This window comes from Xenia sp. Carnegie-2017, unplaced genomic scaffold (genome assembly GCF_021976095.1).
Source record: "Xenia sp. Carnegie-2017 unplaced genomic scaffold, XeniaSp_v1 HiC_scaffold_20, whole genome shotgun sequence".
Classification (NCBI taxonomy): Eukaryota; Metazoa; Cnidaria; class Anthozoa; order Malacalcyonacea; family Xeniidae; genus Xenia; species Xenia sp. Carnegie-2017.
In genome coordinates this window covers 14,364,960-14,390,003 of record NW_025813483.1, presented here as the reverse complement: position 1 = coordinate 14,390,003, position 25,044 = coordinate 14,364,960, and the positions used below count along the sequence as shown (strand labels likewise).

The 25,044-nt window shown below is 34.9% G+C and overlaps 6 protein-coding genes across 9 annotated transcripts in view; 3 read left to right on the top strand and 3 right to left on the bottom strand.

The window, feature by feature from the left end:
* Positions 1–207, bottom strand: part of LOC124442204 (aprataxin and PNK-like factor) — a 2,582-nt gene extending 2,375 nt beyond the window's left edge. Inside the window, exon 1 of the mRNA XM_046992690.1 lies at positions 64–207. Within this exon, the coding sequence (XP_046848646.1) occupies positions 64–192 (129 nt within the window). The 5' untranslated portion in view covers positions 193–207. The remainder of the gene's footprint in view (positions 1–63) is intronic.
* The window catches only part of LOC124442206 (breast cancer metastasis-suppressor 1-like protein-A), an 18,929-nt gene extending 8,619 nt beyond the window's left edge, over positions 1–10,310 (top strand). The window contains exons 2-16 of one of the 3 annotated variants that reach the window (XR_006947180.1): positions 7,374–7,649; positions 7,925–8,012; positions 8,078–8,133; positions 8,195–8,260; positions 8,330–8,349; positions 8,458–8,517; positions 8,586–8,682; positions 8,761–8,850; positions 8,921–8,985; positions 9,048–9,081; positions 9,149–9,166; positions 9,233–9,304; positions 9,381–9,434; positions 9,968–9,998; positions 10,061–10,310. Coding sequence is in view for 1 of the 3 variants with exons in the window: in XM_046992692.1 (XP_046848648.1) it covers positions 7,529–7,649; positions 7,925–8,012; positions 8,078–8,133; positions 8,189–8,260; positions 8,330–8,349; positions 8,458–8,517; positions 8,586–8,682; positions 8,761–8,850; positions 8,921–8,985; positions 9,048–9,081; positions 9,149–9,166; positions 9,233–9,304; positions 9,381–9,403 (816 nt within the window). In the remaining 2 variants the exon portion in view is untranslated. Of the gene's footprint in view, positions 1–7,373; positions 7,650–7,924; positions 8,013–8,077; positions 8,134–8,188; positions 8,261–8,329; positions 8,350–8,457; positions 8,518–8,585; positions 8,683–8,760; positions 8,851–8,920; positions 8,986–9,047; positions 9,082–9,148; positions 9,167–9,232; positions 9,305–9,380; positions 9,435–9,967; positions 10,004–10,060 lie in introns of those variants that run through there. The other 2 variants (XR_006947179.1, XM_046992692.1) reach the window with 2 other exon arrangements.
* LOC124442205 (translin-associated protein X-like) lies at positions 185–1,417 on the top strand. The gene has a single exon (XM_046992691.1). It carries the CDS (start codon positions 299–301, stop codon positions 1,331–1,333), a length of 1,035 nt encoding a protein of 344 aa, XP_046848647.1. The 5' UTR covers positions 185–298; the 3' UTR covers positions 1,334–1,417.
* LOC124442201 (NAD-dependent protein deacetylase sirtuin-2-like) lies at positions 1,348–25,044 on the bottom strand. Of its 2 annotated transcripts, XM_046992685.1 has the most exons (10): positions 24,948–25,044; positions 24,711–24,859; positions 24,570–24,626; positions 24,430–24,498; positions 24,150–24,273; positions 24,015–24,080; positions 23,796–23,851; positions 23,168–23,352; positions 23,012–23,078; positions 22,491–22,860 (listed from the first exon to the last, which is right to left on the bottom strand). In XM_046992685.1, exons 2-10 carry the CDS (start codon positions 24,840–24,842, stop codon positions 22,768–22,770), a joined length of 849 nt encoding a protein of 282 aa, XP_046848641.1. In that variant the 5' UTR covers positions 24,843–24,859; positions 24,948–25,044; the 3' UTR covers positions 22,491–22,767. The 2 variants fall into 2 exon arrangements, with proteins under 2 accessions (XP_046848640.1, XP_046848641.1); XM_046992684.1 differs by lacking the exons at positions 22,491–22,860; positions 23,012–23,078; positions 23,168–23,352; positions 23,796–23,851 and adding exons at positions 1,348–3,365; positions 18,950–18,959 and having other exon boundaries at positions 24,025–24,080.
* LOC124442209 (probable RNA-binding protein EIF1AD) lies at positions 4,193–6,879 on the bottom strand. The gene is made up of 4 exons (XM_046992694.1): positions 6,578–6,879; positions 5,767–5,875; positions 5,589–5,697; positions 4,193–4,514 (listed from the first exon to the last, which is right to left on the bottom strand). The coding sequence occupies exons 1-4, from the start codon at positions 6,662–6,664 to the stop codon at positions 4,286–4,288; spliced, it is 534 nt and encodes a 177-aa protein (XP_046848650.1). The 5' UTR covers positions 6,665–6,879; the 3' UTR covers positions 4,193–4,285.
* On the top strand, positions 21,509–22,606 carry LOC124442210 (calmodulin-like protein 12). Its single transcript, XM_046992695.1, has 2 exons — positions 21,509–22,019; positions 22,177–22,606. Exons 1-2 carry the CDS (start codon positions 21,739–21,741, stop codon positions 22,388–22,390), a joined length of 495 nt encoding a protein of 164 aa, XP_046848651.1. The 5' UTR covers positions 21,509–21,738; the 3' UTR covers positions 22,391–22,606.

Below are 25,044 nucleotides of genomic sequence, written 5' to 3'. Positions count from 1 at the left end.
AGAAAAAAAAATAGAGTAATCAAACAGAGATGAAACATACATGTGAAATCAAATTGTAAATACCTTCATTAAGGGCCCACGTCCAATACTTACTTTTCCTTGTAACAAGTTGACTTCAAAATCAACTTCAAAATCATTTTGCATAGATACTAGAGCAAAATTTGGCATTTCTTTACCATCTGTAGCAGCCATATTATTAGAGCCCACGGTAGGAAATTGTCCACTAATATGATATAATATATAATCGTACAGCGGTATATACCTACCATTTGGTAGCGTTATTTATATCAATGCAGAAATGGAGTCCTGTTTAAGAAAAGAAAGAAAAAGAAAGAAAGAAAACGACAGCACTGACAAAATGTGTAGTGCCGTAGAGCAAGAGATATTATCAACCAATATTCAACAGTTTCAGGTTTTTCAAAAAGAACTAGACGCACGTTATGACAAATACGAGAGGATTGTGAAGTTAAGCAGAGACATTACGATCCGAAGTAAACGGGTTATATTTCTGCTCCACCGATGCACTGAAGAGGAATCTCGAGAAAAATTGCTTGCGGAAGCAATGGAAAAAATTGGCGAAGTTAAAAGAATATTCGAAAAAATTGCACTCGAGCTTCGAAATGAAGACTCTTTTCAGTTTCAGAAAGCATATTCTCCAGGTCTGCAAGAGTTTATCGAAGCATATGGATTTTGGTATTTTTTAAAGCATGGCCGTGTAGTTTCATTGGAAGAAGTTCGTTATCAACTTTCTTTTAAGAACAAATATGAAGAGGCTGGTCTTATAAAGCTTACTTCCACTAATGATAAATTAACTACTGGTGAACAAAATTACAACTCGTCTGTTGCAGAACCAACTACTAAAAAGGTTTGCAGCTTCACCCCTCCTGTTGAAGAGGATCTTGAAATAAGCTCACCATCGGATAAATTAATTGTTGTCAGTCCCCATGATGAAGATTGCATCAATGTTGATGAGGGGATTGCTGTGATTGTTCCTTCCACCGATCAAATTACAGTTCTCAGGAGCCCTGCAGATTACATATTGGGTATTTGCGATTTGACAGGTGAACTGATGCGTTTAGCAATAAACAGTATTGGTCAGGGAAACATTAAAAGCATATGGAAAATATGTAAAGTGTTACGTCAAATCCATGATGAAATTGTAAAGTTGGAAAACAAACTTGTTCATCGAGGTCTAGCTAAGAAGCTAGAAGTCCTAAAAAACAATATGAGAAAAGTAGAAAATGCTTGCTACACTCTACAGATCCGTGGTGCCGAATTGCCAGTAGCAATGTTGATTGATCTAGTAACACCTGACAAAGAACTTAAAGAATAAAAAACTCTCAAACATTGAAAAATATCGCTAACTTTATAGTTATACAATGTTGCACTATATTTCAATAAATTTTGCTATAATACATTATTACTCTATAATATATATATGTATCATGAAACACATTTCTCCAAATGGATTCATGTAACAGTTTAAGTTGTGTTTGAAACATCACTATATAAATGTGAAAAGTTGCATACAACCTACATACCAACATCAATTTTAGGAAGGGTTTTAAAAAATCCTTGAGGCAAGGAGAGTTGACAGCATTTCAGAAATTTCTTTGGCTCTGGCAACTGGGAAAATACACTCCAAGTATTGGTCACATAATCATAACACTCAATGCTACTATGGTATCTAGTACCATTTCCTTCTCCACCGAATATCAAAACCTTATCACCATGTCTACCAATACCAGCAAAGGCTCTTGGTACACTCATATCTGCAACAGGAAACCAGACACCTACACTTGGATTAAACATTTCACAACTGCGGATGTATGTCCTTATCACAACCACATGATCAATGGTATCCAATTCACCAACTTCATTGATACCCCCAACAACGAGAATGTTACCATTAGCAACAACCGTAGCAACAGCATAAGCACGTTTATGTGTCATCTGAGGCATTACCTCCCATGAATTTTTGGTAACAGAATATCGTTCCATTGATGATAACATCTGGTTATCGCTTGCCTTTCCACCAATGGCATACAAGTAATCATCAGTAGCAACAAGACAGGCACCACTACGTGAAGTGTGCAAGGGAGCTTTCACTTCCCATCTTTGTGTTTTTGAGTGATAACATTTTAAAATTCCAAGACGTACACCATTCTCAACAATACCACCAGCAACATACAATGAATCACCAACTGATGCAACAGCCATGCCCTTCATTGGTGTAGGCATAGCCGGAATTGTCAACCATCTCTTTTTCCTCACATTAAAAATCTCAACTTCAGCTGTGAACCCATTCTTTGAATATCCACCCAAGATGTGAATATTTTCACCAATAGCAGCTACACCATGGCTATAACGAACTATGCTCATGGATGGTAGAACATACCACTTGTTCTGAGATGGCACATAGAGATACGATGATGCTGTCGCTCCCACAGGTTCACGACCACCGTTCACGAAGATGCAGTCAAGAAACCGCGATGGCCAAATATTTGAAGCATCATTAGTAACATAGCAGTCCAGTATCCCCTTCATTAAGAGTTCATAACAGTTGGGATTATTCGCGACAAGAGGTTCCGTGGCAACTGTGTCCGCTAAAAAAGTCCTATCGATATCCCTTATCCGTAAAAATGAAAATAACTCGGGGAAAACTCCCTGTCTGTTCGTCAAGTCGTGTTTTACCCACCTGACAATACCTTTGTATAAATCTTCTTCGCTAAAGACGACTATATTATCGTGGGAAACGATTTCTAAAAGCTGCTGTGAGTCCGTTAATAAAAATTCATCAGTTTGAGATAGCTCTGTGAAGTTTTCCATGAGAAAATCTCGAGTCGTTTCACGCAACGGTTCACAGTGGTATTTCCCAGCAAAACAATGCAAAGCAATACCGTTTGACAAGTTCAATTTCTTTTGCAAAAATTGACAACCAAGCTCTTTCAATTCGACAACATTAAAGTAATCTGCAGCGACTATCAGGGCTTCGACATTATCTTGCGTGAATTGAACTTTAGTAGTGTATAAAAACGTTAGGAAATCATCCATACTATGAAAAATGTCCGGAGGACATTTTAAGTCGATGACGTTTTGATTTCGTTCTTTCATATTCGCAGTAAACAGCGTACGAAAGTAAGGACAGTTCGAAGACAATACGACTTTATGCACGGGAAATTCGCCCACCTCTAATCGCAATTTAGCGTCACAAAGTGTATCTTCTTGTCGAAATGTGTTAAGCTGATGCAGCATTTTCGTCGACATATTCTTGCTCTTCGATTCAGTGCAGTCGGAACATTGACCGTTATCCAAACTCTCCATAGAGCAGCTGACATCACTGATCATTATTTCACGACTCATGTCTTGTGCCACAAACTTATCACTCAACAGCGAGAGAAAAACGAGAATGTGAACGACGGGGATGCTGTCATAATAAATAAATTTTTCCCCGCCGGAAATAAAGTAAAAACATCTGATGCGCACGTGAACAAACCGGGAACACTGCGCACATACTTGATACTCAATCAATAATTTGTATTGTGTATCCTGTCATGTTGTCAAATCCGCTAAGGACGTGATCTGTCTTAAGTACTTATATTGTCCAAGGCTCCCAAAAGATGGGCAGGACTTTTATACAATATGAATATTCTGTTGTACTGCTCACATAATCACATATCAAATACTCCCTCTACAATTCTCACAATACCCTGTTGTGTCACCTTTCGAAAATATGTCGTGACCTTGTAAGTTGTCAAATTTGTTTGATTTAGGTCTACTTTTGTCTATACATTGACCATGCATAAATGAAAAATATGGTTGTGGAGAAAATTATACTTCAATAGCAACTGAAGGGGTAATTGGGTTGGGCAGCAGTCAACACGTATCTAGGAATAAAAAAAATTAAGCATTTGCGTCAAAAATTGCGTCAATGGCCTTTTAAAATGCGTCCCCTTTATGCGCATCACGTATTTTTCTAGAAAGTTGAAAAGAATCTTTTGAATAGACAATGCTTTGGAATTCATTTCTGATAAAGGCATGTGAAATATTTATATTATTTCAAAATTATTAGCATTTTTTCAACTAAACATCAACATTCAGTAATAAACATTCCAAGATTCCATTGAACCAAACAATGTTAGGTAATGGATGATTTTCATTGCACTCGCGTTTTTTTACTTAAAGAAAACAATCGATTTTTAGAATGTTTAATAAACTGAAAAACAGCAATACAAAAGACAATCTGTGATGCTATAATATATGATATTTTAATGTCTAAACATTTTTATTCATCATTATTGCTTACGGTCTCATTACCCTCCTCACTGACCTCTTCATCACTGCTTGAGTCTGAATGCATTATCAATGTTTGAGCATGGTTTGGATTAACAAACAATTCATCATCAGTAGATGAATCTGTACCTGAGTCATCAACATTCAGTTCAAGTTTTTTTCCACCATCATTCTGGTGTGATGTCACACAGAAGTTGTCCTCATTCAAAAACTCTTGGGGCCTAAAATAATGAAAACAATTTTAAATTAAGTAACAACTAGAATTTTGCCAAGATTCTGAATTCAGGTTGGCAACAACAAATTGCCGATGTCTGTATATCTATTTGGCTTTTTATGCAGATAGTTGGAAAAAAATTTGTGTTTAGCCTTGCACAGTCTTAAGTCATGGTGCAAACCATCTGTGTTTGCTTTTATCATATTCATTTAAACTCAATTGCACAATCATTATGGTTGGTTAATATTTCAAAATGTAATGGGAAAAATTATGGCAACCTAGGATCCCAACATCTGAAACACATGCAAATTTTGATTATATTGCCACTTTGTAATGATGTTAGGACATCTGGCAAAAAAAATTGCAAATCTATAACTTTTTATTAAAATTCTTCAGAAATCTAATTAGAATTTATTATTGTTCAAAGTCTTTGATGAATGGTAATTTTGTTATTTGTAATATATTAATCCTAACACAGTTTTTAATATGCACATGAAAAACATGTGACTTGGACGAGATTTGAACTTGCACCTTCGGGATACTAGTCTGCCGCTCTACCTGTTGAGCTACCAAGCCCACAGGGATTGGAAACGAGTCAAATCTCTATATATTATATATTCTCTGATGATGGCTTTGGAATAAAGTCGAAACACAGTGCCATCCAGTAAACTGCTAAAGTGGCAAGAATCTCTCGTCCATACGCAGTTTAAAAGAGATTTGACTCGTCTCCAATCCCTGTGGGCTTGGTAGCTCAACAGGTAGAGCGGCGGAATAGTATCCCGAAGGTGCGAGTTCAAATCTCGTCACATGTTTTTCATGTCCATATTAAAAACTGTGTTAGGATTAATATATTATATATTCTCTGATGATGGCTTAGTTATTTGTAGTAAGTTAATTGACTCTACAGCAGACTACAGTAAATATTGTTTAAATGTTTATGATATGTTTCTATGATATGTAAATGATACATTTCATTGAAATATTGCAATTGCCAACATGTTCCACTTTCAAGTTGGCAAAAATTTAGTTAATTCAGAGCCCTTTACTTCAATTGTCCAGTCAATGTTTATTAATATCATACCAAAGGCCTTCTCTTTTGAGGTACTTCACTTGCTCTTTGTATAAAATATGAGCTATTTCTCCACAAACTTTTTGTCCTTCTTTTATGGGATCAACAATTACAAAATTACCTAAAGATGAAGGATGATTGAAGAACAAATCTTTATTTTTAACATAATTTCAATACACATCAATCATACCTCGCTTAATCCATACATTTTTCCTGAACTTAGATGGCATACTGATAAGAAACTTTTTTCCATCTGCAGTCTCTGCCTCATGGAGATTATTACCTCTACTCCCAATTATCTATTAAAATAAAAAATGGCTATTTAACAGGAAAACAAATAAATCACAGAGTAAGCATGTTTGATCATTGATGATATTTGGGATCCATACATAATGCCTAGCATCACACAAGAAAACTACAAAATGTTTGAAGAATATAAATTCTTTATTCATTACTGAATTCAATTATAACAACAGTTTCAATTTTTTAACTTAATGTCACTAAGAGATTCAAGGGTGCTGCAGTGTGGACAATTTGCATCAGCAAATTTCAAAGTTGGAAACTGTGGTAACTATTCTCAACTTAGAGATCACATTAGTTTGTTTCGTGCAGTGAGGAACTAGACTATTAGAAGCTCGCCCTTATTGGGGGGGGTGCCTAAACAAGCAGAAACAGAGCCAAAGCCTTATAGCTCCTTTTGCTTTCTTCTTTAAACTTCTTGCTGAAATTAATGAAAATTCAAAATAAATTGATATTTTTTCACTTTTCATAAATAAATGTTAGCAGATTTCAAAGCTACTTTTCTTGTTCTTTAGTGTGCTTTACCTATACATATGAAAACTACCATAGGGGTCAAGCCTCCCAGTTCTTCACTTCTCCTGATATCCTGCTACCAAAAGGCAAAAATCTTTGTGGCATGCAAGCTGCAGCTAGAAATCTCAAATTTCTTTGGATTATGCATTGCAAAATTTTTAAAACTCGAACTTGAAATGAGTGAATACCTTAACAATAATTTGCTTTGGATCTGGTTTAACGAATTCGTCGAGGACTTCGCGAGTGACGTGCTTTCTTTTTGTAGCTTTAGACATTGTTTTTGGTCTCAAAAATAATTGCTGCTAATGAACACTTTTTCAGGTCCCAGAAGGACAAAGAAATGCGTTATGAGAATTTTTAGTTAGCCATGATTGATTCTTTCCTATATGACTAGTAATAATCCATGAAATTCGGTGTGGCAGAAGAGAAAATGATCTGATAAATTAACGATTGTTGAATTCCGGCGGCCATTTTTGAACTGTATAACATTAACTATGGTTTAATGAAGGTGAAGGAATGCTGCCAAGATCCTGTAAGCATTAGCATTTACCTTTTCACGTGGCTTACTAAACGTGAGATATTAATTAAATTTTCTTTTAAGATGGTCATATTACATATGTATGCAAGAAAAAAATGACTAAACATGAAATGAATGGCCACTTGCTTTGCTATGGAAGAAAAAGACATTAAATTTGTCCATTGATTGCAGATTGCATTCTCTTTCACATCCTAATTTACCCAAGTCCATCAGATTTGAAGATAAGAGTTTTGCAGTCAAACATAGTATAAGAACTGGGCTGCAACTATGAAATGTGCAGTAAAAGGAGCCAAGTTTTTCCTTGATATTTTTTTCCTAAGAAAGAATATGCCACTGCCTCACTGGTGTGTGGCAGCAGGAAATCTGGTAAGTCATATTTCAGTCTTTCAGAAGGATTGCGCATGTCTCGCATACATTAATAGAGTTCAACGATCATCATTGGTCAGTCCGTTCGTAATGTTCGTGCTGGTTCGTGGTCGGGCGGTCGTCTGTCGTTAAGTCGTCAATGGTGTACAAATATGAAATATGGAAAATTTTATATGACTAATTTAGGATGTTTTAAATCTGACTGATTAGATTTCTGGCAGAAACTTGTCCTAAAATGCCTGAGATCGATGGGGAAGAAAGTGGTGATGAGGAAATGACAAGAAATGTTGCTGCGGATGAAAACATGAGCGAAGACGATGACAGTTCTTCGGGGTCAGAGGAATCATCAAGTTCTGGTGAGAATTAATATTAGTTTGTAAGATTTTTTCCGTTGAATTGTCCAAAGTAAATTTTTATCACACAATTCTAATTTTCCTGGTAATATCTGTTGTTAGTATTACAGTTAGTATTTTAGTAACATCAATAGTAATTATTTAGTAAAACTGTTCTCTACTATAACTGGAGTGTTCTCGAGACTTTGAAGTTTGAACTGTAATCCTTCCCAAAATCAATATATTGGAAGTTTTCATCCTGTTTATTTATGCATGTAATGAAATATTGTATTTTGCAGGGGATGAGATTGAGAATGAGAAACGACGGCTACAATGTGTGCAGGAAATGAATGAACTTGAGAAGCAGTTTGCCAACATTAAAGAGCAGTATGTTTTGAACAAGACAAAGTTGAAGTTGTTTGTGTTATGATTGTTCAAATTTCATCCTACAGGCTGTATAAGGAAAGAATCAGTCAGATTGAGAAGAAACTGCTCACAGTTCAAGATGGTGAGTTTTTTGTCAATTTTGTAGATGACATGATGTTTAAATTTTATTTTTTTAGACACAGCTGAGGAATATCTAGACCCTCTTTGTAAACTCCAAGATATGTGTCAAGTAAGACAAGAAGTTGCAGGTATCTATGGCTTTTGGTTCTTTTCTACAATAAACATTGTTTATAAATTTATGTTTATGTCTTTTTCAGATGTACTCAAAGGATGTAAAGTAAGTACAAGTTTATTTTCACTGCTTAAGGCATGTGTTTTTATCAATCATATTCAATTTTGAATAAGTTGATAATTTTTGTCAATTTCTCTGTTTCCTACTTTAAAGTTACAAAATGTAGAAAATAAATATGTTGCCGAAGGGTTGGCGACATCACAATATTTCGAGGTTAGATGATGTTCATTCTTAATTAATCTTGGCATTTGCACAGCACATTATTTCCTCATCTTCTTTAGAGTGAGAAAAATGTGCTCATGGAAAAAATGAGAGTTGATCTGGAGGAAAAAATACGTAAGTTGGAGGAAGATCGACACAATTCAGACATCAGTGCAGGTGATTTGAAACATCATCATTGTCTCTGTTGACTGTTAGAAAAGCAAGGAACCATTGGATTTTTGTTTGTAATTATAGATTTATGGTTGGAGTCACAAAATCTGAAGAAACACAAGAAAGCTGATGGCTTCTTCAATGACAAACGAAGAAAGCCAGTTACTGTGTCTGATATCCTTTCAATAAAAATGAAAGTTTTATTTCCCTTTTTTTTGTGAGGATTACCTTAACTGCATTCTACGTCCATATATTGTTTACATGCTTCATGATATGGATATTTATGAAGATTGGGCTGCTATCAGAAGGGTGAGAAGGCTTTTAAGTATTTTTCATTGATGAAAACATTGTGTGAATATTTTGTCTTTCAGGCAAAAGGAGCCTTATCAAGACGAAAATCTGAAAGTATGCAAAATAAATTTTTCAGTTCATTGTCTGGGCAAATAATAAGATTTTCTTTTTTTCTTTTTAGGTAACAGTGGAAACCAAGGTGCAATTTAACCATGCAGATATGATAATTAATTTTGGTAGCTAAATTCAACATCTTTGCTTACAGGAAATACCTTTGATGAGAGTAAATGTCCAGTGCACGATATGAAGATGGAAAGCTGTTTTATGAAGGAGAATGGTTAGTTGGAGATTTTAATTTGTCCTAAATGGTTACCTGTAAATGATTGACTTTAATATTATCTTATATTCACCAGGTTTGTTAAAGGGAATCATGTAAAGGTTGAAAGTAAAGGAGGAGCACCTGTTGAGTATGTGGACATATTTTGATAAGCACTAATAGTACTTGTAAGGGTAGTGCTGCCAGGAATTCCCTGACACAGGGACTAAGTCTTATGACAGAGGGACTCAATCTAGGTTCTCCTAACAAGCCCTACAAAGTTTTAAAATAATTGAGACACAGGCAAAGCACATGCACACTTTTTAGAAATTTCTAATGCCTGAGATAATAATTGGTTAAAAATTTTTTGAATCATATATTCGAAGAGCATATTTTTCAAAAGACCAAATTTCAGTTTTGAGATATGTTGGTTGGCATGTAGATATTTAATTAGATTGTTGTCGTTTGTTGCGCTTTGATGTGGTATGATCAAAGCACAACTATTGAAATTTCAAACTTTCATATTAATTTCCCTGTTAATTCCCTGACAACTTGTTGAATTTTTCTTGTCAGGTGATTGAGTTCTCCATTGGTGGGTTATAGTTTCCCCTTTGCCCTGCTTAGGCTCCATTCCAACATTTTCATCAGTTCTAAAAACTCAAGTCTCTTTTACATTTTCTTTAGTGCAACCATTACTGCCATCAACACAGGGGAGGTATGACATTTTGTTTTGTTGTAATCATATTTTCATTGCATAATTGTTATGTACATATACAGGTTTGGATAAAAAAACCTCATGGCGACAGATTCAAGTTATACATTGCTCAACTGCAAAAGGAAATTTAAATTAAGAAAAACAAAGTAATCTATGATCACTGTCATTTTTGTGTATATTGTATGATATTACTAAATAACAAGGCAATATTTTCTACTTTTTCTTTGTCAGTCATTACTGCATATTACAATGTAAAGGCCAATTTATGATGGGTCATTTGCTTTTTAGTCAAATATATTTATTAAGGAGTTATCTGTAGTCGTTTCCTATTTCATAGTGACAGTGACAGGTCCAGACAGGACTGCAATTGTTCTTAATTGTACATACTTTTAACCAAAACACTTTAACTTTCTTCGTTCCTTAATCTCCGTTCTGATTCAATTGTACAACATTACTGATGCGACACCTTATTGCCTGCTGCCATTTTAGTACTAAATAATTTTTAATAATTAATAATTTATGAAACCTAAAGTTCGGTTTGAAATAAAGAGTACAATACAAGCACTATAACTACTTCCGAAAATAAAATATAACTAACATATCAATTACATTAAAGTGAATACTGAATCGTAACTGCATCAACTTCGCCAATATGCAATTCAAAGGAACGCGTCGCACCATTCTTTTAAACATCTATAACAGTCGCCTCCTTGTTTAGCGTTCGCACCTGCGGTTGTCTTTATCCAGTCAAGAAACATTTCTTCGTCTTTGCGAAGGACCAGAAATTGACCAAGAACGATGCTTGCTTTATCAAAACCAGCGTCTATCAACTTCTTACCAAGAACCTTTCCGATTCCGGCAAGCTCAAACACTTCTTTGTCGCCCATTGGTTCACTAACAAAATCTCTGTGTTTCTGTGAAGTTGACATCTTTGATATTTGAACGAGAGAAGGTGGCGGAATCTAACATAAATTTCAAGAAGTGCAAACTGAATTTAACGTTACAGAATAAAACCATCAAAAGTAAATTTACCTGGCGTACGTGCAAAGCTGAGAAAAAGCAACTGGTTGTTGAAGATATTCGCACGATTTATTTGAATATGTTTCTTTGTTGTGTAATAGTCCTTTTGAATAATACGGATTATACGCTTCGCGCTACACCGGAAGTAGTACGACAGCAACGATGCATGTTTTACGTTGCATGTTTTCCCCTTGCTTTTCTCATAAGATTATTGTCTTTTTTCATCATTATCACGACATGTTGTTTAAAATTAAGCCTTGAAATTTGATTGAATTTTAAATTTTCCATTTGTTTAAAACCTTTTAATAGAAATTTTCACAAAAAGACTTCACAAAAAAATTGCGGGCATGCAATGTACATGCAGGTTTAATGTAGCGGGAGATTAAAATTTTAAATTGGAAAATTAAAGACAGACCACATAATAACATTTCGTCATTTTTCTTGTATGGAAAACGGTTTGAGATGAGCAGTACGACAGGAAAACGTAGAAAGAGAAAAGCGCCGAGTAATGATCAGAAAAATACCAAAACAGTGGCAAAAAAGCCTCGCAAACCAAAAGGAATGCCCGATTTCAAGCCTGGTGAAGTTGTTGTAGATTTGTTAAAGAAATCATGGCGCTTAGGAGAACTTATAGGCTGGGGAGGTTTTGGAGCTTTGTATTATGGTAAGAATGTTCAATCTTGGCAATTCCATGAATTAACATTATAGGAAATATGAAATAATAAGATGATAATTGTATGGGACCTGTAGTGATGACAATTGTCTTTTGAGTTATGCCAATTGTCCATCCACCTTTTTTTCCCCAGCGTCTTCCAACACTGACGATGCAGTTGATAGCAATGCAGTGTTTGTTGCAAAAGTTGTAAGTAAGGCTCTCATAAATTACACAGGACTCTCAGTTCTAATTGATGATTTTTCAGCTTCTAATGTTGTAGGAGCCGCATTCTAATGGTCCTTTGTTTGGAGAACTAGCTTTTTATCAAAGAGCAGCCAAAGAAGACACAAGTAACAGCCTGAAATTTTATTGTTTAAGGAAGGTTGTGAGCATGTCAAAGTAATATGTGCACTTGTGTTGTTATCATTATAGTTAATACCTGGGTATCATCACACAAGTTGAAATTTCTTGGTGTGCCTGCGTATATTGGTTCAGGTTGCCATGAAAGTAATGGTTCAAAGTACAGATTTATGATCATGGAGAGATTTGGCGAAGATGTTGATCAAGTATTTAAAAGATGTGGTCATGTGTTCCATGTTCAAACAGTTTTCACTTTGGCAATAAGAATTGTAAGATTACTTTGAATGAGTACATTTGATAATTGAGTTAAGTGTGATGTTTGCTTCTTTAGCTAGATATTCTGGAGTACATACATACCCAAGGCTATGTTCATGCGGACATCAAAGGTTCAAACTTGATGTTAGGATATAAAGCAAACAGGAAAAACAAGGTTTGTGTTGAATATTTTTAGCTGTATGTTCAGACTAAATGATGTATTTGAGTTTCATTGTAAATTAAATTTAGATATTTTTGGTCGATTATGGCCTTGCATGTCGTTATGTGTCTGATAATAATCACAAAGAGTACAAAGAAGATCCCAAACGACGGCATGATGGAACCATTGAGTTTACAAGTCGTGATGCTCATAAAGGTGTTGCTCCTTCACGTCGAACAGATCTTGAGATTCTTGGCTACGTTATGCTTAAGTGGCTTTGTAATGTGTTGCCTTGGGAAAACAAACTAAATGATAAAGAATATGTTATGAATGCAAAGACAAGGCATGTAAAATAAGACTTCAATCTTATAGTGTTAAATATTTTTTCCAACATAGCTTTCTCTTCAGGTTCATGGAAACAATACCTGGCTCTATTAGGAAATGTTTAGAAGATCAATCAACTGGTGCGATAGGTGAGGCTTAAAGAAGTCAAGGATATTGGAAATATTATAAGCATAGCCATGGAGGAGGGAAACATATGTGTAGCAAATACTGTTGTATTGGGCTTGCTAAAAAATGAATGCATCAATATGTTAATTAAGCAGGAACATTGCCTTTCTTCTGAAAAATGTTTTAGATGAGTTGGAGAAGTATTTCAAGTACGTGGTTCACCTCGATTACGAAGCGACACCAGATTACGGTAACATAAGGAAGATATTTCACAATGGATTGCGGAAGAGAAAGTTGGAAGACGACGGTCAGACCGTGACATTTAAAACAGCCGACAGTCTTTCCCATGATGCAGTGAAGAAATCTGCTGACAGTAGTGACACAGTGAGTTTGGAATTAGAGAGAATATCGCATGACGTATTATGGTTGAGTATCTCAATGTTAATGTTACAGGAAGAAAGTAAGATGATATCAAAGTCAAGGGAAGAAATACACGAGGACGAAAACCACAATCTAAATCGTCAAACAAAGAACAAGCAAGCCACTCAAAAGCCATGTTGCATCAATTAAACGGCGACAATACGGCATCTTCCAGGCATTCTGTCAGGCAAAATGCCCGCAAGTCAGATGAGACACCTGCTAATATGACGTCGGGTGACGAAGTTATCATGACGAGGTCTGCAAGGACAAGAAAACGGGTTACTGACGAGAATGATGGAATCAAACCACGAAAACGAGGCCGTCCAAAGAAGGTAGAAGCAGAGTGATTGTATGTGAACAGATAAGAGACACCTTAAGAGATTAATTTTCTTTACTCTTCTCGTGGCTATAGACCTCTTAAAACGAAATCTAAGGATTTAGTACTCATATTTCTATATTCTTCTCTTGGCTATAGAAGAGAAAGGAACAGTATCTTAGAGGAATATACAGATAATTGTTTGCTGTTCTTTAGGCTATAGATATACAGAATTACTTACTTTATTTAACAATACATAAAGTGCACAGTTTGTGAACTGTTAATCATTTTGATAAGGTTAAGAAGTTTTTATTATCACGTTGATAAGTATTCGTAGGAAATCTTAGTTTGTTATTTACTTAAAAATCATTCATGAATAAAACAGTTTCAACTCTTCTGGTTGCTAAACAACTGAAATATTTTAACACGTTGCTTTACATCACTGCCTCCGAGGGCCATTTCAACACTTTGAGAATATCGTTCTTTCTTCGTGCATCTTCCTGAAGTCTTGCAACATTTTTGTTTATCGCTGAAGAAACGGTACAATCTGTCAAACCTTTACTTTCATGTATTTTAACATCAATATTATGGTCATGTTTGCTATTGTCCAGCGAGATTGGGTCAATCCCCAAATGATGACCGTCCAATTCTTCCATATCTTCACAACCAATATTCAATGAATTTTCTTGAAGCTGTGAAAATCGTTAGCGATTAAAAATTTGTATTAACCATAGAGTAGAATCCGGGAAGTGCGCAATTTAATGCTGTTACCTTTTGGTATTCGTCAAGCAAGTAGCCCCATTTCTCTTGCCATTTTTTATTTGACTGATGCTCACGAACAACGTGGTCTTTCCTGTCAAAAGAATGTTTTATAAGTTCGGAAAATAAAAAAATGACTTCATCCATACTTCCTTGTACCATATTTCATCTTTATGGACAAAATTGTAAACTTTCCCTTTTGAGCTTGAGCCAAACATGATCCCAGAATCTCTAACAAACACAGACGTTCTAATTGATATTAGAAGCCTACGTAATCATTCGATGAGAACATTAAATGACGTCATAAAGAAAGCGCAATTAGGCAGAATTACGCTTCAACCTCTAACTTACTGATAAATTTCGGTGAACTAAAATATCGGAACATTAAAAGTGGGGCACATTAACTTTCCATGGCAGCCACAGGGGTTACATTACTAATTAAAAAAGCGCATAATCATCACGTGCTTTTGCATTTTCCCACATTTTAGATAAGATTTGAATAAGAAGGGAAATAAAGACAAAACATACATGATTGTTTTTAAATCATATTACAGTTTAAGAAGAAGTTGATAGAGAGATAGGGAGATATATATAGAGAGAGAGAAGGTAACAAGAAAATACAAACTGCACGTCGTAATGAAAAGAAGAGTTGAGATCATTTTCGTCGACAAGCTACGAAAACCGTAACATCACACTTAGCTAAGAAGCATTTCACGACAATGAAAGTGCTTTTCAAATGTTGTGAAAAACAAAAAATTCCCTTCTTATTTTCTATGATATTTGTTTTGTATATTAAATGTTTTTTTTTCAGAATTGTGACCAGGGCTATATAATATATTTTTATTAAAACTATTGAATGGCTCTTTTAAAAGCACTTTGCTGGGCTTTAATATTTAAATGGTTTCGGCGAAGACGTTTTCACGGCAAGTAGCTACATTTTTGTCCAAGTCAGGGCTAGTTCAAACGTCGAACTTTACATGAACCGAACGCATATAAAACAAAAGATAATGAGGAAGTTAATCTCATTTTCTTTTGTCTTTAATGCGTTCGATGTATGTAAAGTTCGACGTTTGAAACAGGCCTCAACGCAACGAAACAACACAATGTTTTACTTTAGGGTTTCAGCACGCTTTGGCTCATCCTTACTAGGAGAAATTTTCAAACAACAAAAAGATGTGTTTTACATGTTCGAACTACTGCACACTTGCGCTATGTTAAAGAGACTTTGTGTTTTACGAGATCACATGTTATCAACAGAATATTCCGAACTTATCTCTCGCTGTGTTGCAACTTGCGAGACATACTTAACTGCAACTTCATTAAATCATAAATTGTTGCTGTATTTTATATCCAGTCTATACTTTACTTCCTCATTATTTTGAGAATCGAGCAGAGTTATGCGGTTACTCCACCCTATTGTCAAGAAAAAAGACCAGAGAAACAGTTTTATGAAAAACAGAGAAGGGCATGTAAGGTTCGTTTAGAACCGCATATGTTTATGGTCGTAGACTGAATCAAGTGACTGAAAAGATAAAAATTACCACATCGACTAAAGATATCAGAAGTCTTGACATGCAGCAAATTAGTTGATCTAAACATCATTCATTTGATTCGCGATCCAAGTGCCATCGGCCTTGCTCCTTCACACATTCGACACAGCTGACAATCTCTTTTATCTCAAACTTGTCACCTTTCACAAAGATAATAAGTAATCCTTCAATGCGTTTATAGATAAAAAAAATTCTTTAGAGAATAGAATCTTTTGATTTTTCAGCGTTTTAAAGTGGTTATGAAAAGTAACGATACATGATGTTGTAGGTTAGAACTCATGACACGATAATGAATTTAGAAAGTAGACTTTAATTTTGTCCAAACATTCATTGAATCTTGCAGTCATATCTTGCTAGGTTAAGGTTAGGAGATGGTTTAAGGGCGTTGTGGTTAACGTCACCAACCAACATCTTAATGCCCAAAATCATAATTTCAAATGATTTACGTAATGTCACAGAAAAATGGTCAATAGTTATTTGCAATTTACGTATACTAATGAAGGGAGAGCATGGTTCTTTTGTTCGGCAACAATAGGTTTTGTTTTTAAAAATTAGTTTAGATACCAAAAATGAATGTTAAAACATATAATGACATGCTTAACACCATGCATAAAGATACTACTCACTTCAAGTTTTCTCACATATAAACCACGAGGCGTCATGGAAAGTAGATATCGTTCGCATGAGATGGAACAAGACTATACACATAGGTGACAGGTATAAGGATTTGTGAATGTGCAAAGCAAAATTAAGATGTTGCCTTCAACTGTTATCGATGACAAGTTACCGAAAGACGTCTCATTTGATTGCAGATATATGTGAACGTGTTGAAGAAAGACCGCCAACATCAGTGAAGGCAGCAGAACAAGAATTGGAAAGTATTTTGTATGACTTTGAACAAACGTTTTGAAAACATGGAAAAATACAGTTCAAAATACGTTCATAGGACTGAAGTAGCTACAAGAAAAGAAAGGAGAAGATTGATTGTAGCCGATAATTTGGGCATAATCCGATCAACAGCAAGAGACGGCTAGAAATTAAAAATGTAAGTGACTACACTGACGATAAATTATTATTTGCTTCTTGATTTATCTCTATTGTTTTTCTGAAAATCGATAATCTTATAATCAAATAGCCTTATTTGGAGTCCTTGTAATATGCTTTAACCATGATGTTAAGCCTTTGATCGTTCGGAAGTTCATGTAGAACTCAATTGACTATAGTTATTCGTGCAATGTAGGTGAATGTTCTACCATTTCGAAAGTCAAACAGAAAATATATTATAATTTGCTCATTCTATATATATCTGTTTCATATTTTTTTAGATGGTAGATCCCACATGGATGGAGTTGTTAAAGTCCCTTTACCACCTGTGTCATTCACTTCGATCACTCTTACTAGTTTGTCATTACTCATGTGTCATGGTGATTCATGGCCAAGAATGTTTATTTGTAGTTTGGATTCTTTGTTGATGTCAGTTGTTTGTTCATATAATGATGATGGGCCCCATTGTTATATGAGCCCACCTAAAGGTGGTCAGCTGATACTCATAGAAGATCAACTCTGCATTAAGCATTCTTTGAGTGATGATATAACTGGGGTATTGAAGTGATCCCTTTCCCTTCGTTTGAAGTTACCCAAAGAGTACATTGGTTGATGACGCCCGTTACTTGAAGTAGGAAATTGTATACACATATTAAATGGACATCGCATAACGGCATCTGTACGTATGAACATTATGGAATGATTGGACTTTGAAAACGGACGATAATCTACGAAGATGGAAAACAAGCAAGTGGAAAAACACGATCCAAGTCTTGTGGTTTGTAAGTTGAGTAGATAAGTGTTAAAGGATATGAATAACTGCATGAGATAGTTAGCTAAAAAAGGATCCTGATGGTCTATTTTCATAATTTGAGCCTGAATCATGAAAAACACATAAATTAAAAAAATTTCAATAAAAGATGTCACTTGCCGTGAGAAAATAGCTGGCTTTCACTCGCTACTTTTTACTAATTTCATTCAACGTTTATAAAAAAATTGCAATGCTGCAAGTAGGGTTCATTCATTTTCGAAGATAAAAATGTTAAAATAAATTTTAACGATATATGCGTAAAAACTGCGCGGTGAAAGAAAACGACGAGACCGACCAAGTCGCCTGGATCAAACTGACCAGGACTACGCTTAGAAATCAGGTATTAAAGTTTTGTTCTTTTCAATATATTTAACTCTGACGAACATTTTTAGCTAATTTCATTGCTTTTTGAAATGCTAATTTTCATTGCAATGTTTATTTGCAAAACGTAGGCTGAGTAATGATCGAATCTAAATGTCAATTCATGTTAATCTAATTATTTTACGATATACGATGAAAAACTGCGCGGTTGAAATGCTGCAAAACGTTACGAGACGATCTGAACGCCTGGTGACTGATCAGACTGACGCAACAAAATGAAAGTTAGAAATCATTTTATCAATTAAACTTTTTTCTTTTCATTTATGTTTTGTTTGTGTTCTTTCATGCTGATGTCATTTGACATTGTATTTATAAAGTAGCTATGTGCCTGTAGGCAATCTTATGAAATGGACAAGAGAACCAAGACAGAGCGTCTTTATTGAAAGATTCAGACTTTAAGTTATGCATAATGTTCTATTGACTTATTGTCTCTAATTATGCACACCATTTTCAAATTCAACCGTCAAAAATTTCCGTAAAACTAAGTTTTCACAATTGTTAAATATTTTGACAAAACACATGAATGAATGAAAGCCAGCTATTAACGAAGGTTTTAATGACGCATAATCGAAATTTTGAATCGAATGAAGTTTTGTAAACATTAAAATTGATATTTATGCAAGTCATGACGTCACTTTGGTCATTCTATTTTTCATTGTTATTGGCAGGTGAATGGTCAGGTCGTACGTACTGAATAATTTTTTCATATGATTTATACATGACTGCTATTCGTTTTCGTTTTTTTGCCTATTAATAAAATTTTTGTTAACACACTGCGCTCTTTCTACCAAAGTTTGCGTTTCTTTTTGTTCGAGCACAAAATATTTGCTGTGTCAATTGGTTAGTCAGCCTATTTATTGTCGCTCTGTAAATTTAAATTTTTTATACGACAGTAATGCACGATCTGACTACGCTGCATGTTAAAGTAGATCATCGGGATCATTGAAAGCAACAAAAATATGAAAAATCTTAAAACTACAAAAATTTGATGAAATTTTTCTAAATTTTTCATCTTTTCTTTTATTGGAGGGTTTTTTACCGGATCCTCCGGTTTTCCCTCCCATTTCGTTTTGTTTCGGAAAAAAAAACAGTGTCCACATTTGGGGCCAAGGAAGTCACTTGTCATAACATTATTTATTGCAGCTTTCATGAAAATTCACGTTTCTTTCTCATTTCTTGGCCTTTGGGTGAATCTCCCAAAACACTGCGTTTATTGAAGGCAGATTTCCATTCAGTGAAAATTGTTGCGAAATCGACTTTTGGCGATTACTTTCTTTTGAATTGTGCGCAGCAATGTGTCGAGGTGGTCGAGAGCTTACAATTGAAAAAAAATTGATCTCAAAAAGTCGATCGCGCGACAATTTTCACTGGATGGAAATCGGCCTTAAATATAACGGCATACATTTTAAAAAAATTGGTACGCATTGCATACATGTTGGTAGCCTGCAAGTATAAAGTTACTGAAAGAAGTAGATTTAATCAACATAGTTAAAATAAAGTTATATATTTAATTAGTATTATTTACTTCAAACTTTTTCAAGATTTGAAAATGCTCTTTAGTTATATGACCAAGTAATTTCCTAACCCTGGAATCCAATACTACCAAGTAATTACAACTGCCGGAATCTTATACTACCGTCGTTGAAGATCGAAGGGGCAGAACTCAAGAATATCTCAAACATTTTTTTTCTTATGACGAAAAAAGCCTACACGAAAGAAAGTTATTAAAATGCTCGATGCATCTCCGAGCACGTAACTTTAGACCACTTGATCTAATTCATTAAATCTCTTGGAAGAAACGTCATGGCATTTCTTCAGTTCGCTACTGGAGCCAGTTTGGTTCTACGAGGAATGAAGCTGAAGATCACGTTCACTGACGGTTTAGCCCGTCGACCTGTTGCGCATACTTGTGGTCCTTTACTTGAAGTTCCAAGCACCTATCAGTGATTCAACGAATTAGTTGAAGAGTTTTCATCCATTCTTTACGAGAAAAGTTCATGGACGTTTGATGTTGTCTAGTGGGGACGTCAAAGTCATATCTTCACATCTAAATATAGTATGACATGCCAATATTGTATTTGTTGTTTGTGGTGAAATTTATAATATATACTGTTGATTGATTCATTAATTGTATTATGTAGAAACTATAAATACCTGCTTTAGTTTAGCATTCAGTCTGCGTTTTTTTTTGTAACAACCATGTAGGATTTTTTCATTGCTTCCTTGATAGTATGTAACTAATGTAACGTATAAGAGTGCTTGTGGTTTTGTTTTGATAATTCTTACTAAAGTAATATTGTATTGCTTCTTCGATCTTGAGAATGTAAGCTCAGAATATTAAACTGCTAGCAATTGTGATGTAAACTCTGTACTTATTGTTTCGTCATTGTTAAAGTAAGCAGAATATGGACTGGCGTTAATGTATCTCGATTTGTGTTCGTGTACTTCTATTTGTGTTCGTGTACTTCTATTTGTCTTCGCTAAGTTCGCTTACTTCCATTTATGTTCGTGTACTTCTATTTGTGTTCGTGTACTTCTATTTGTGTTCGTGTACTTCTATTTGTGTTCGTGTACTTCTATTTGTGTTCGTGTACTTATATTTACGTTCGTGTACTTCGGTTTGTGTTCATGTACTTCTGTTTGTGGTCTTAGTGTACTTCTATTTGCGTTCGTGTATTTCTATTTGTGTTCGTGTACTGCCATTTGTGTTCAGTTCAGTTACTTCTATTTGCATTCGTTTACTTCTATTTGCATTCGTTTACTTCTATTTGTATTCGTTTACTTCTATTTGTGTTCGTGTACTTCTATTAGTGTTCAGTTCAGTTACTTCTATTTGTCTTCGCTTACTTCTATTTATGTTTGTTTACTTCTATTTGTGTTCATGTAATTCTATGTGCGTTCGTGTGCTTCTGTTTGTGTTCATTTATTTTTGTTTGTGGTCTTAGTGTACTTCTATTTGCGTTCGTGTATTTCTATTTGTCTTCGTGTACTGCTATTAGTGTTCAGTTCAGTTACTTCTATTTGTATTCGTGTTCGTATACTTCTTTTAGTGTTCGTTTACTTCTGTTTGTGTTCGTGTGCTTCTATTTGTGGTCTTAGTGTACTTCTATTTGTGTTCGTTTACTTCTATTTGTGTTCGTAAACTGACCAAAACTCTCTTTCTCTTTCTCTCTTTGAAACAATTTAAATATGCAAAGAAAACCTTCATGCATCGTAGTTTACCACCCATTACCCATTGTTTTCTAACTTACATTATTTCTGCTTCTCATATTCTCGTCGAATCTTACATTGGGTATTTGTCTTAAATTGACACTAAATTAACATATTCTTTAGAAAGTTAATACTATTTTGAATTTCGATTTTCTATTTTTCAACAACTCTCAGTCCGCTCGTTCATATATTACATCGGTACGTTTAAATAGTGGTCCTTGTCTTCATATTATCATACAGCACTCGCAGCTTGCTTCCGTTGCATTTGCAAAGCAGACGCAGTAAGATAAGGAACGCTTTATTTATCTCATTTTATTGCTAGTATCTAAGTAAATTTCCAGGTAAGTCAATGGCCGCGCCGATGAACGTTTCAGCAAGTTACTTCGACAAAAGCGTTCCAAACGTAGTTCTTCGGAGTTTGTTTATGAAGTATGACGTTGACGGTAGTGGAGTATTAAATCGTCAAGAACTACAAACATTGTTTGAAGGCGATCTTGGTTTCACACATGAACAAGCAGAAGCTTATAGTATGATGTTGGATAAAGATGGAAATCAGGCTGTCAGCTTTGAGGAGTTAAGTCACTGGCTGGCAAGTGGAGAGAAATTTAAAAATATTAATGACAAATGCAGGTACACCAGACTGTTATCCAACTGTCAAAATATGTGTTCATTTGTGTTTGATATCAATGACAGAAGTAATGACCTAAGATGTTCGTTGTTTTATCAATGAGTTTGATACTGTAAATTTTTATGATATCCACACAAACTCAAATTGAGCATCTTTTAGGTTTCACAGGTTGAAGAAAGCTGTTGAACTATTTAAAAAATTTGATGCTGACGGTAATGGGGCAATTGAAAAAGATGAGTTCACCAATCTCATGATCGCCATTAATTGTCCAAGAAATAAAATCCCTGAGGCATTAAAATCATTGGATAGCGATGGAGATGGAAAAATATCATTCCCTGAGTTTCTTAACTGGCTCAACTGGTTGCCAAATTAATTGACATTTCAAGAGGAATTCAACCCATGTTAAAATAGAACGTCAGTATTTAGTAACGTAAATCAAGGAACATCACCCACGTATTGTAATGCAAACGATGTAGCAGATCCTGCAGAATAATTCACCCAATATTTTTCATGATTATTTGTGTTATCTACAACTCAATCTTTTTGTATAAATTACAATTCATTTCATTGCAGTGTATTCAAATTCAAATCCATCATTGTTGATTTTGCTGCTATTGTTATTTTGTCAGTGTTAATATTGAATTATGCAAGTAAATTAAAATGTGAAAGTACGAAGAATAGAAACATATATGTTGGTGAATGGTGCAGTGGAGATGCATGTAACTATGTTGGTTTACCTTTTATCCCTCATTATACTTTCACTGCATCTTTTTGGTGTGGCTTGCCACCAGATTTTTCATCAATCATTTTATGTTCTTTGACCATTAGCTGTTCAAGCTCATCCTTAAATAAAAAAACTGTACTCAAACATCAACATTTTAACATGAGTCAATTAGTTCTTACATCACTGCAATGTTGACTCATTTGTGATAAATGAGCATTCTATATATTCCTTTGATGATTCCCCTTAGTCTGTTTTCATTATTTTACATACTTTCCATCCAAGTAAGTCAGCCAATGCCAGACAGCCATCATCACAGGAACCTAGCCATGCCACATCTCTATAATGTTTTGCAATTAATTTGTCATTAAAAACATTATTATAGTAAAATTTTAAAGAGGAAACGCCAACAATAATTGGTTTCTTTACCTGTAATTTTTTGGGCTGTCAAAGTCGAGTCCTTTGCCAGAAAAAAAAGAAAAACGTTGTCCACTTTTCTCACGGTTAATCAAAAGGCGTGGTGTGGTGTCTGGCACATGATCAGGAATAGATGCAAAGGGTTGTACAGTTAGTGATGTACCCATAATTATCAAAAGATCACACCTCTTCATGTCCTGGTTAGAAAGGAAATATCACATGTACAAGGATGTATCACTTAGACATGGTCAGATTAGACAGGGAGGATTACCTTGCCATGTCTATATTAGAAAGGGCAATCACATGAACATGTCCAGGTGAGAAAGGCACCTAGCCATGGCCTAGTTGGACAAGGAAGATCACCTAGACATAGCCTTGTTAAACAGGAGAATCACCTAGACATGTCCAAGTTAGAAAGAAACTCAAAAACATGACAATAATAGCAGGGATGAATGGGGTGGCTGGGTCTAGTTTGAAGGAGGTGTCAGTTGGTATAAAATTGAAGGTATTTGTGGGTATTAGAATGTTGTTACGTAGCACAATTGCAATAAGTATAGTCAAAACAAATGGTGCAAGCAAATCGGCCTACTATCTTATTAAACCCAATCACAAGATGCATGACAAAAATATATTAGAATACCTTAGATAGACATGCTGAGAATTTATCAGGAAGATTTTCACCAAAAAACACAATATCTATAGAATACAACAACTTTGTGTGAGTTAACAAAAAACATAACAAATCAATAGCAGTAAATACATCTGCAATTGACAACAACATCAATACAACGTGATATATGTCACAATCTAACAGATATAAAAAAATCATTGCATGTTCATTCATTAATTACAACAGTACCAGGTTTCACAATACCACTGCAACTGTCTTTAACACAAGATGGAACTTTGTCATCAAATATCTCTTCTAAAAGACAAGAAATTTTTCATTTACATGTCTGCTAACAAGCTTGAAATCTGAAACTTTGCTACCAACTTTTTATCCACTGCTGAGAATAGGCCTTTCTGCAATGTAAACAATGGGCTTCATGGAATGTACCATGAGCTTCAACAAGCTTCTCTCCTGGAATTCCGGCAACCCTCTCCAATGTATCAATATTCTAAACCAACATGCAAAATTATCCTGATAAAATTTTTAAGTAGGATGAAGTAAAATCCTACCAACATCCTGAAGGATTATGCACAGATTTTCAACAGGGAGCAATTAAACAAACCAGAAATTACTCCAAAAGCTTTGTCATTCAACATCAACACACCTGTGTATAATGTCGAAGAAGCAGTCCTTTTTCATACAGTAAGCGAATAAAGTAATGTGACATGGTTGGCTAAAAAGGAATCGTGGTCTTGTCAGCATAAACCATTTTTTCCAACAATCATATCCATAACTAAAAATTACCTTGAATGTTCCAGGATAGAGTTCCTTGGCAAGTTTAAAAAAAGGCTCTGGACTTTCCTAAGAATAAATACCAAAAGTAAAAAAACAATGTGTCAGAGTTTACCGAAAAAAAATGAGAAATGAAGACAAGTTCATGTTTACCTTGAAAAACTCTAGCTCAAATATAGCCTCAGGATAAGGTAGTTTGTACTGTTGAAGATTGTCATATAGACCACTTCCTGGTGACCTGAAGTCAGGTATCCCTGCTGCTGTAGAAATGCCTGCACCGGACATTGTTATGATGTTTTTACCTAAGGAAGGAAAGAATAGTAATAAAGTTGATGACACAGTTAGACACCCCATTAATCATACATTTCTAGTCACCACAATTAATCATACATTTCTCAGTCTTTATGTAGTTTGCAATGCCCTCAAATGAAACACTATCCAAGACTTGCTCATGATCGGACTCTTGCTCTTCATTTGTGCAAATCCC